This window comes from Nansenia antarctica (assembly GCF_963989245.1).
Source record: "Nansenia antarctica genome assembly, chromosome: 5".
Taxonomy (NCBI): Eukaryota; Metazoa; Chordata; class Actinopteri; order Argentiniformes; family Microstomatidae; genus Nansenia; species Nansenia antarctica.
The window spans coordinates 13,299,413-13,312,281 of NC_137690.1; the positions used below are offsets into that span (position 1 = coordinate 13,299,413).

Genomic DNA, 12,869 nt, shown 5'->3' on the forward strand with positions numbered 1-12,869 from the left:
GTCATGTCATCAACAAATCACTCAGTAAGTTGAATTGAGTTCATCTTAATACAAGGATAATAGTTATAGTAGTATAATAGTTGTCATTTTGGAATCAATATCTTTGTTTTTATAGGGCCTCTGATTTGCATAGGAATCAATTACACACTGTGTAGATTAGGATGTCACTGCCAACTCTCAAATTATATAATTTTCTCTTGATCCTGACAAACTCCTCAGTCCCTGCCAATGACAAATATACCCATAAATGAATACAGCTACCACTATTCTTCACACGAGAGATGATGCAGAAACTGGGAGCATCAAAGATTTTTTTTGGGCCACTTGGTTATACTGTAGACCAATTTTGTAGAGTGACTGAGATGATGTTGTCCCATTGACTGTGCTTTTTCCTCTCCACCATTCAACTTTGTACATTCTTGTCTCCCCAGGGTCACATTCCTGAACAGTTTTGTTCCTCTCCATTTGCTCAATTTATAATGACAACCTGATCATTGATTCCTATGCAAATCAGAGACCCTATAAAAACAAAGACATTGATTACAAAAAGACATTAACTATTATCCTTGCATTAAGATGGACTCAATGGAGCATCCAACATCAGTCCTGCAAAAAAAAAAACACCTCCAGTGGTTCTGAGCCTAAGCGACTGCTTAGTACGTTTATGCTTTGGGCCGGCCCTGTCCAGCCCTAACCCTAGCTCCAGCCCTAACCCTAGCTCCAGCCCTAACCCTAGGTCCAGGCCTAACCCTAGCTCCAGGCCTAACCCTAGCTCCAGGCCCAACCCTAGCTCCAGCCCTAAGCCTAGCTCCAGGCCTAACCCTAGCTCCAGCCCTAACCCTAGCTCCAGCCTTAACCCTAGCTCCAGCCCTAAGCCTAGCTCCAGCCCTAACCCTAGCTCCAGCCCTAACTCCAGCCTTAACCCTAGCTTCAGGCCTAACCCTAGCTCCAGGCCTAACCCTAGCTCCAGGTCTAACCCTAGCTTCAGGCCTAACCCTAGCTCCAGGCCTAACCCTAGCTCCAGCCCTAACCCTAGCTCCAGCCTTAACCCTAGCTCCAGCCCTAACCCTAGTTCTAGCCTTAACCCTAGCTTCAGGCCTAACCCTAGCTCCAGGCCTAACCCTAGCTCCAGCCCTAACCCTAGCTCCAGCCCTAACCCTAGCTCCAGCCCTAACCCTAGCTCCAGCCCTAACTCCAGCCTTAACCCTAGCTCCAGCCCTAACCCTAGCTTCAGGCCTAACCCTAGCTTCAGGCCTAACCCTAGCTCCAGGCCTAACCCTAGCTCCAGCCCTAACCCTAGCTCCAGCCTTAACCCTAGCTCCAGCCTTAACCCTAGCTCCAGCCTTAACCCTAGCTCCAGCCCTAGCTCCGGTCCTAACACTATGTATTCAATAGTGTGTACGGTAATAATAAGATATTGATTCCAAAATTACATTAACTATTATCCTTGCATTAAGATGAACTCAATTCAACTTACTGAGTGATTTGTTGATGACATTTCTGTCACTCTTTTTAGCAAATGTTATGCACATGAAGTATTTCTGTGTTTCTAGGGTTAGGGTTACATTTTCTAGGGTTAAGTCTTATTTTGAGCCAGGAAAAGTCCTGCATTCCATAGCATCTAAAAGGACTCAATTCAATGTATGTATTCAATTTCAAATTAATCATTGTGAAGGGCAATTGTTTCTGGTAGGCAAAGGCCTTAAAATAAAATAAAATAACTGCGGAAAAGATAAAAGCAAATGGCCTATGACGAAAACTCCATCTTAGATCTAGGGGATAGGATAGAGGTGCTAGAGTTGGAGGGAAGCTCAGTCCACTCACCATGGTGTTCATGTGTGCGAGCAGCTTCTGGAGAAAGGTTTTCAGTCTGTCCAGGTGGAGGCAGGTGTCTCTCTGGGTCTCTGGGCTGTCAGCCTGGTCCCACGCCACAGCCTTACCCAGCCAGAACACACCCTCCTGAGGATCCACCATGGGACCAGCCTGGGCCTGAGGCTGGGACATGGTGCCACCAGGTCTGGGGTCAGCCTGCAGCAGGGCCTAGGATGCATACAGAAACACAAACAGACAGAAAGACAGATGTATAGACAAATACATACCATAAGCCACACAAAATGACTCACTCAAAACACTAAGAGCTGAAGGGACACAAAGGCAGAGACAGACAGACAGACAGACAGACAGACAGACAGACAGACAGACAAGGACAGGAGAAGTTCTCTCTGTGACATTCCCCAGCCTACAGCAGTATAATGTACCCATTGCGGTGTCTCTATGTTCCAACTATGTTCAAACTGAACCAGAGGGGCAGAACCACAAGAATGAAATACTGTGTGCTCAGGCAGAAGTGACAGGAGCCGTAATCACAGAATTACAGTGTAAATGTGTGGCCCAGCTGGAGTGCAGACTTTGTCATCTCCCCTATTTCATTAATGACACCATAAAAAATGGACACACGGGTGATACACAACACCGGGGGTAGCGCTGTAAAGTCGTCAAGCCCATTCTGCCGCCCATTCTGGCCAGGACTCTGGCCAACCTTCCCCATTAGCTACTGTACAGCACAACGGCATTTCCAACACATTAGCTTGACTCACTAATGTATGGAGGAAGACAGTACAGTACTATACATACATACATACATTGTATTGTATATTTGAGTGGCCTGCCAAAGTATTAAAGGCATTAAAAGAGTAACGGCATACATAGGTCTATATTTAAGCAGATCCTTCTGGTACAATTTATCAATGAGAAGTTTTAAATTCTCATGGTCAAAGCATGCACATGTGTTGCTTGGACTTGGGCTCAGTGATATAAAATGGCCGGTATCACAAGAACTGTCTATATGACAACGCAAAGTTTCCTCCTATCTCGACAATATATTCAGCATGGAGCTCAGTAAGTGACTTGATCAGAACTCTCCTCTGTTGTTTTGTTTTATTTTTTGTTACCGTGTCTTTCCTTCCTGGCAGTAAGCGGCTGTTTTCATCTCTGGAGAGGAACTGGATAACTGCCCTCTTCCTCTCCAATGCCAGCTTTTTCTTCTCGATAAGAGGTGGCTCCCTCTCTGGAGTTGAGGCGGCACAAGGCAGCTCCCCATCTGGAGTTAACGGTACCAGTAGTGCATTAGGTAACTCCACAGCAGGGGGTACTACAGGGGGTACATCTATTGATGGCGTCATATCAAAGGACTCGGGGGTCAGGTTCAACACTTCTTTGAGTATCTTCTTTTGATCTCTCTGTTTTTCCTGTGCTTTCCACCATATACTTCTCCTTTTTGCTGTTTCTGTTGTGTTCAGGTCATTTATTGAGGGATGTTCTTTTCTTCCACTTGACTTTCTTTGTTGATAACTAAATGCAAAAAAGGTTATGGGTAAGACTCAGCCCTTAAATGGTAGGCTAACCAGTTACTATTTATTTCCTATAGAGCTTTACATGGAAGAATAACATAGATAAATGAGCCTAGATAAATGAGGGATGATTATTTGGCTAATAATAATCAGCACCTCATTAGATGAATTAGAGAATGGTTTATGAATAATGTATTAAAATATTGTAGTGTAAATATAATGTATTAAAATATTGTACTGTAAATATAATGTATTAAAGTTGATCTTGTACTGTAAATATATGTATTTATTGAAAACAATACCTTGCTCTCCTTTTGGCAAGACATTCCTCCTTTTTTAGTGGCTCTGCATTAAGCTTTGCCCTGTGACGAGCAGATCTTTGTTGACCAGATAAAGGCATCTGGTTACCGCGGGGTCTAAAACGTCAATATAATGTATATATTAAACAAAAGCAAATTTGAGTTGATAGGTCAAATATGATTTGGTAGGTTTTTAAAAAAGTATTGGATTAGTAAGTTGCGATAGCTTCTCTGCATTGTTTTTAAATATGTTTGGGGAAAATGTCCCGTGTGGGTAATCAGTATGGTAATTAGCTTATCAGTTCCCCCCACCGCCGCCCACAACAATAGTATGGAAATAGACTGGAACCAATAAACACTATCTTTCAACCTCCGGTGAGCGCTTTTCGGGGGGAACACCCACATAGCAAAACAAGCTCGAGCTAGGCGATGCGCGATTGGCGCGAACAACTGCCACTTGGTTAGAGAACAGCATGTGCACCTTATGCAAGAAAACTGTGAAACTAGGAACATTGGGGGTAAAGGCTTTAGAGCTGCCAAGTCTCACGCAATCACCGTGAGACTCACGCATTTCAACCAGTTCTCACGCCGCATCTCTATTTCTCACGGCGAGAAATAACAATTGTTTTACGGGACTTGAGTTTCATGGCATCTTTCTGCACGCGCGTTAACTTGAGTCTGCAATCGAAGCGGCAGGCGAGCGCTGATGGAAGAACCTGTGTTCACGCGAGCTGCAAGAACGTAGCAAGCAGTGTTGCCAGATTGGGCTACTTTTGGTCACCCTGGACGGGTGGATTCGGCAGCTTTTAGACCGGTTGGGCTGGACATTGTCAATTCCGTCTGGCAACCGTGGTAGAAACATATGTGCATACATTACAACATCGTATCTGGTAGCCTACTGGACTGGGTTGCACCAATTTGGCGTAAGTCATTACTTTTAGTAGTTACTAAACCCCTAGTTGTTACTAGCTAGTTTCAAACTAGTTGTTTACTAATTTCGGTTGCACCACGCCAATCTTTTGCCAATCTTAGCTAGTAAATACTAGTTTTGGTAACAGTTTGTTGTTTCTCTACTGTAACATAACCAGGTACATTAATAATAATTGTTAAAGGAGCATAGTCTACTACTTGCTACTGAGATGCTAACCCGACGGATTGTCCGGTTGACGCGCCGTGCGTCCTAAATTGATGTGTTGCTGTTGGTTATATAAGATCCGTAGTCGTTGGTTTGCTGCATAATAAACATTTATTGTGTTACTATGTGCCATCAATGGCTTAATCACTGGTACAAACAATAACAATAACAAACTTAGCGCCCTTGCGGTCAAACCTATTTGCCCTTCCGGGGTCAACACCTGACGACAACAACAACAAATGTGCTACCTGATTAACACCTGCCTCAGGTATTGTGACAGCGCCACCCCATGCCCACACAGTGAATTACAACACGTATCACAGGACCATATCTGGCTCCTACAATAGTAATAATAAATAGTAATTGCAATTTACAATACAAATACAACAATTGGGGGTCCCTCAAAAAAAATGTGGCCGTGCTACGCGCGCACAAGATCAACCACCAAGGCCTCATTCTGACCCAGGAAAAACCCTGGTATGTAGCCTATGTAGCCTACTGTATAACATGATAGCCATCTATGAGCAATGCACTGTATATAAGATGATGACCAAGGGTCTTTCTGCTGCTGACCAAGGGGCTGAGTCCTGTTGATGGGGCCCAATTTTCTTTTAGAGTCTGTAGGCTACTGTATTTGTTCATTAAGATTTCATAAATATGATATATTGTCTGAATTTTTGTCTTGTTTTATAAAATGTTAATTATTTTCATTTCTTGTGCTGGTTTATTATGAACAACATGTACAATTGCAGGAAACTAGCACAAATAATTGGGTGGGAGAGAGGGGCCGCTGCCGCCAAAACGTTCACAGTTTTGGGTCGCTCCACCACCAAAAAATCTCACTCCAAACTTTTGGTGAAACTTGGCAGCCCTGACTTTAGAATCATAGTCAGCCAGAGAAACACAAGACCTGTCAAAAACCAACTACAAACGCCTGCCGGACTGCCGCTGCTTCGGGAGCACTGTCGTGTGTCTATCAGTGCGCCAAGGTCTGCTACAACAGCTCATGCAACTCGGCTCTAAAATAATCAACGATCCGTTCGTTCTGATGTTCGATGAAAGTGGGACATGCAACAGTGCAGACTTGCTTGAACATGCTAAAGTAAGTAATGAAATATTGATAATTAAATGTTTATTTAGTTAACAAGTATTGGTATTAGACTCACATTCATTGATTGTTTTCATTAGCAATGCTGTGTGATCTGTTCAGTTGCGTATAACAGTTGCATATTAATGACAATGTAAGTTAGCCAATTTTATCCATTTCAACACAATACTAGATATAATAGCGTAAATAACAGAATAATTTCTCAGGAGTATGGACCAACTAGCAATAGTAAATGACTATTTATTAGCAAGTATTACTTACATTTGACTGTCACATTCATTGATGCTTTTCATTAGCAATGCTGTGTCTAAGTAACTAATCAATAGATTATTGATCATTAAATGTTTATTTAATTGTTAAAACTAGGCCTTCTTAGTCTTGTTTCATGTTCAATGCTATGGCAAAATGTGTTGTATTCTGTTTTTAAATCTATTGTCTATTGTCAGGAGTGTGGGGTTCTACTTGAACTGAGGAGCCTGGTGTTCTTCTCCAGCAAGAGCATGCAGAACACTATGGAGGTGCTGCGCTTGTTGCTGTGGGGAGCTGTGGACTCTGCTGAAGGCAATGCACATTGCACATATTGTTCCACAATGCACCAGCAAGGAGGGAAGATTACCGTGCTTTAACCAAATCTAGTCTACCCTTTCTCGTTCTGTGGCCTCCGCTGGATTGAAAACCTGCCTGTAGTGGAGAGAGGGCTATTGCAATCTGTTTTCATGCACAGTTCTGTTTACTGCTATGTTCATCCTTATGTTGAACATGAATACATTACTGTTGTGTTCGTTCTTATGCTGAACATGAATAAATGTACTTACTTACTTACTGTAAGTAATTCTGGGACTTATTTCTTCTTTCTTTCATATTATTTTTTGCCAGTATGGCTGTCTTAAATTCTTGAGATTTTTTTAAAATAAAATAACAGCATTTAAATGATGCATAACACATCTTCCATTAATAATATATTTTATATTTTGCACCCAAAGATGTGTAAATAGGACTAACATAGAATGTGATCATTCGGTACAACCATTATATCATTCAGTGCAACCGGATTTCTGGTTGTACCGAATGATTATTTTGGTTGTACCGAATGATTTTCTTCAAGTAAACAGTTAAAACAGGCACATGTTTAGCTATCTATGTGAGAACTTGACCGTGAGCTTGAACTAAGAATTAAAGAATTCATATTAAAAATATATTTCTAAAATATTTCAACATTTTCAGTGTGTTTTAGCGGTTGTACCGAATGATGTGATATTTTGGGACATTCATAACAGGGAGCGGAAAAGTGCATTTATCAAACATTTAAGAGAGAGCTGGCTACTTTTCTTCTCACTCAGAGGGTCTGGTGCAGGGGTCTTAATGATGTAATATCCTGTCACATGATGATTATCAGTTGATTTGATCCAAAATGGTGCCTTGAAATTGGTTGCTCCGAATGACATCAGTGAAATACATTTTTGGTGACAAAAGTGATTTGAGGAAAGCAAACATTTCTACATAAAAATCTTGAACCATTTTGCAGTATATTGTTATACACCCTTGTAAAATCATGCCAGAATGTTTATATAATAGTTGTAATATCCTTTTAGATATTTTAAAAGCTGGTTGCATTTGTGTTCGGACGGTTGTACCGAATGACTTTTCGACCCTTTAAAGAGCTGAAAGTGCCTGAATTTGTAAAAAATCACCATAAACTATTTGTGTATTCAATAAAGGAGAGCAAATAGTGTTAGTTAACATAATTTATATATATATTAATTGTTAATTTTAGAAAATCTTACATTCGGACACATCATTTACACATCATGTCATTGACCCAGCTACAGTACCAACACATGGCAAATTCACTTGAACTTTTCATTTCCTCACAAAATAATTTTAAGGAGATGGTGGACGCCTTTGATCAAATCTCCACCATCACTCATCGAGCACTACTGAGAAATAAACAAAGCATTCTTCACCTTTAATGATGATGGGGAGAAAGTAGTAGGGGGCCTGTGTGTGTGTGTGTGTGTGTGTGTGTGTGTGTGTGTGTGTGTGTGTGTTCAGCCTAAGAACAGAGTGTGTGAGTGTCGGGAGCTGGTGGGATGTGTGTGTAGGCCTAATTGTTGTTTTTAGCTGTAATGACAGTCTGTGAGGGACACCACAGGGTTGTGTTTTACGATCACCTTGTTACAGACGACTTGTTTAATGTCTTGCCATCATCTCTGCTGGAAAGCCCCCATGGCTCGACGATGTGAATATATAATCACTTGTTTAAGGAAGAAAAAAAGACCAACCAAATTAGGAACAAACGGCTCTTGTTGACTTGTGACGGCGCACCAGAGGTGGAACATAACTGCATGCTGAATGCCCAGCTCTCTCACGCTCTCTCTAACACACACACACACACACACACACACACACACACACACACACACCTTGGTGTTTGCAAAGCACATTTTGGAGGAGGAACAAGATGTGACTGAGCAAATATTAGTTTTGAAGATTTTTTTAAGCTACGCTTGTGGACTTTGGGTAAGGGACAGTTTACCGTTCCAATTTTGAGATTGTTGACGTTATTTCAGGATAATCAAATCAGTCAAACATCACTTCTCCAATATGCTGTGGTTTTCTCTGATATACGCCATCAAATAGGAGTTAGACTGAACTACTCCTTCATTTTGTCTAGTTTCTCCATTCAATGGTAGGCTGTGTGTGTTACCATCACCATCAATGCATTTGACAAAGACTCTGGCATAAAATAGAATAAAGCAGGCCTAAAGATTGACATACTGCTACCTCTGAACTCAACACAAAACCCGTACTAAAAGTTCACTAAAGACTAGAGAATGAGTTCTCCTCTGAGAAGAGCTCTGAAGTTGTTGTTGAATAAAAATGTGACCACCCTTGGCCTTCGTTTAATGAGAAACTCTCTCTTCTCAAGTCTCGTCTTTCAGTATTGAGTTTTGAAGCTGACATCTGAGACCACACTGCTCTGCTGTGCTCCATTACAGCTAGCTAATGACATCACAACGGATGGCTTTGCCAAACCAGATCCCTCTCTTACTACGCCTGGCTCTCACACACACTCCCAATGCATTGAAATAAAAAGTTTCAGGCTAGGCGTATATATACTGTATGCTATGAGATGCATCACTTCTCTGACCATTATTAATAAAAGTTGGTCATAGAGGTTAAATGATTTCTAGGAGTCCCTTTCAATGCCGGGGACTTTACAGAAGGATTTCAAGTCTACACACACAAATGGATCTCGATCCACTAAATGGGCTGCATTTTGGGAGACATGAGATACCTATTGATCACCGCACGATGTCAGTATTTCATGTTGTCAAGTGAATAAAGCCAAAACACACAACATGAAACCAAACCAAACGTGATGTTTGGTAGTGGTAAACGACATGATGAGCACCAGCTGGCAAAACAAATACTAGCTCAATGTCTTACTTGTAAAAGTGGCAAAGACAGAACAGTGTAAATGATTAGAAAGATTTTTAAAAACGGAGACAACTAAGATAGTAGCAAATAAGTTAGTCACGCTAAACTTTGCAACATCTAAGAATTAGAGGGGCTATGACAAAACGGTTATTTTTAGTCCCAAATGGTGCGACAAAATCATGTTGCTGGACCTCGCGCTTTGTCATTAATGCAACTATATATTGCCGCATCAGGGAACGTTGTTCCTAATGTAAAAATGGCCAACTATTCCTAAAGCCAGTAACCAAAATGAGCAGTACGTTATATGCGGACACATAATCAACAAACCTGCCTGTTTCTGTTCCAATTCACTGTCAGAAAGCTTCTTCTTGCAGCGTTGAGACAATCTGAAGTTCCCTCTCCCCTCGCGAAGCCGCCGGATATGGACGGATTCTATTGGCTGAGCCGGATATGGACGGATTCTATTGGCTGAGCCGGATATGGACGGATTCTATTGGCTGAGCGGATATGGACGGATTCTATTGGCTGAACGGATATGGACGGATTCTATTGGCCGAGCGCACCGCCGCGCCTTCTGGGCTGTGCGCGGGATCTATTTCACACGAAAGAGGTCGGAGTTTGGTGGTTGGACGGATCTAGGATCAGCTCATACTCCTCAAAAACCGACCTTAGATCAGTGTCTAGTCTAGTGGATAACGAAACGTGTTTGCGGCATCATTTATATTCTATCTATTTTATTCTCTGACTATCCCAGTAGACACTGAGCACAGTCAGGAATCTGTTCACAAAAATTGATAGGAACTACATCTAATTCTACCTTTGCACAAACTTAGCAGACTTTTTGCAAGTGGTGTAGCTAAAGCCTAAAGGTAGGTTTTTCAAGAATTCAACAAGTGAGCAGGCTACAGCCTAGGTCACACTCACAAGTCACACACCATCCTGCACCTTTTTTTGGTGATCTTTAGAGCATACTCTGTAACAAGCTCTGGTTCAGTAGCCTTTGATACAACGCATCCATCTCAATTACAGCAAAGTAGTTTCCCAGCATTGTATTCAATCCAAATTCATGACTAAAAGTCATGCTTCTCTTTATGGTATATAGTTCCGTATAGTAAGCTACTACTTTTTGGATGACATGGGAGAAATTGGTTTAAGTTAGTGGGCACACATGTTCAAGGCAATACTAAGCTTCCTACAACCAGCTACTACAATACAGTACAGTGTATGTTGCTCAAAACGTTTAGAAACTTCCAAATGCAAATACATTCCGTTGTGGGACAGAAACATATTTTCCATCATAGATAGTTGTTCAGTCTGATCTCTCTCTAAAGAGTACAACATGTTAGAGAGTGGCAGCAGCTGTTGTGTCATTGGTGGCATCGCAAACAGTCATGCATCATCCATTTATCCTTCAGGCACAGAGAGAGAGAGGGGGGGGGGGAGAGAGAGAGAGTGAGGGAGTCAGACAGAGAGAGAGAGAGAGAGAGAGAGAGAGAGAGAGAGAGAGAGAGAGAGAGAGAGAGAGTGAGGAGAGAGACAGAGTGGGAGAGACAAGTAAGAGAGAGACTGAGTTAGATGTGCATGTGGTATGGCGTGGTATGGCATGGCAGAGCTTCAACTGACATACAGAACTGACTAAGCTTCTCAATAAGAAACAGGGCAGCAGGGCTTAGGCTGAAACCAGGGACAAAACTCCCATTTAGTGGGTCCTAATTGGACCATCTGCAACCATACATGTGTCATTTTACCACTGGTGTTTGTCCTCATAGGAACTGAAGTGCTCTGGCTATGGTGCTCTGGGGAAGGTATTTATGTGAGCATCTGTGTCTGATCCAAAGCTCACCTCACCTTCATCAGACAGATGTTGCACCAGGGCAAATGTTACTTATTGACTGCTTATCCTTCTCAGATCAGGATCAACACTGACTGGTCTGGGTGAGTCTCAATGATTTTAAGTGGTTTCCTCTGTTTGTCTCCTTCCCATTATCAACAGTGATGTGATCCTACCATCCCTGTTTTCACAATTTTGCCTAGGGTCATGGTATGGTAGGTGGTGATGTGGGAGGTGTAAAAGAGGAAAGAATAGAGAATAGATGCAATGCTATTTATTGAAGCCACATCATGGTCCATGAATATACTTAGGTGTAATACAGTATTATATGTATCATGCGTTCTAATGACTACGTTTACTTGGTAACGATCGGGGAATGAGATCCCTCAAAATAAATATTTAATTTACTAATGCTGTTTTGGTCCTGAAAAGTGCTTTCTCTCTAATTGAGTGTCTAGGGGTGACACAGGTTTGTTTACAATTGGCCATGGGTGTTCTTGGGGAGTGGACTCACTAAATTCTTCACTGGTAGTTGCTGCTTCAAGAAACACCACAGCTAATGTCTAAAGGCCGGTTTAGGTTTCTGCGTAAAGTCGACGCCGTAGGCTACGCGTAAGCTTACGTAGTCCCGCGTGGACGTGCGTAGCCTGGACGTGCTCCTCTCAAAAAATCTATCCACGCGTCAGAGCTTACGTTAACCGTAAGCTCTGTGATTGGTCCGCTTGGTAGCACATGATTCCGACAAGTTTCCGACTCTCTCGTCGCCCAAAATGCGGAAGTCATGACAGAAATGTCATTCACCTTTTCTGTAATTACTTATTAATAAAGATTTGAAAAATTATGATAACCATCGTATTATCTTAGTTTAATGTCATTTCAATGCATCATAGAACTTTTATTTACAACAACATAACAACAAAAAGATCGCTATTATGCCGCTTAGAGCTTTGAGCTCCGTTGAGTTCCTAACCGGAAGAGGCACAGCACAGGGGCTGAAAACACACTGCCACCTAGCGATGTGACGGTGTAATTGCAGCGCGGCCTACGCAGAAGTGTAAATTGCGAGACCTACGTAAGAATGTACGTAAGCTACGCACGTAAATTCGACGCAGAAGCCTAAACCGGCCTTTACACTGCAAGTTCATTTCGGGGGGTGACAGTAATATTAGGCAGGTTGTTGTTATTTGGAACTTCAAACTGAATGTCCCCAAAGTGGCCAGGGGTGGCAGATTTCCAACAGACTTACTGTATAGACAGCTCCTTTAATAATGAATGTACAGTATGCTGTTTCAACCTAGTAATGTAATACTTTAATTTGTATTTTTAAAGTGTCAAAGTCTATCTATCAAAATCTATCAATCAATCAAAGCAGGGTGTAACTTAGCTAGTTCAAACTCAGTCCTAGCCTCGAAATGAGGATAAAACTGTCATGCAGTCATTTGAGGGCCCACAGAGAGGGAGTGGATCAGTCTCTAAGCCTGGAACAATGGCCATGCTGTGTGTGTGTGTGTGTGTATGTGTGTGTGTGTGTGTGTGTGTGTGTGTGTGTGCGTGCGTGCGTGTGTGCGTGTGTGTGTGTGTGTGTGTGTGTGTGTGTGTGTGTGTGTGCGTGTGCGTGCGTGTGCGTATGTGTGTATGTGTGTGTGTTTGAGTATCGGGAGCAGGGTCAGTGTGGAGCGGTGTGCATACCATGTGCAGGAATTTG

The 12,869-nt window shown here is 42.1% G+C and overlaps 1 protein-coding gene across 1 annotated transcript in view; it reads right to left on the bottom strand.

The window, feature by feature from the left end:
- fancc (FA complementation group C) overlaps nt 1–12,869 on the bottom strand; it is a gene marked incomplete at its 5' end in the record, with an annotated part of 44,235 nt that overhangs the window by 26,973 nt on the left and 4,393 nt on the right. The window contains 2 exons of the mRNA XM_080531361.1: nt 1,825–2,040; nt 2,952–3,100. Of these exons, the coding sequence (XP_080387487.1) occupies nt 1,825–2,040; nt 2,952–3,100 (365 nt within the window). The remainder of the gene's footprint in view (nt 1–1,824; nt 2,041–2,951; nt 3,101–12,869) is intronic.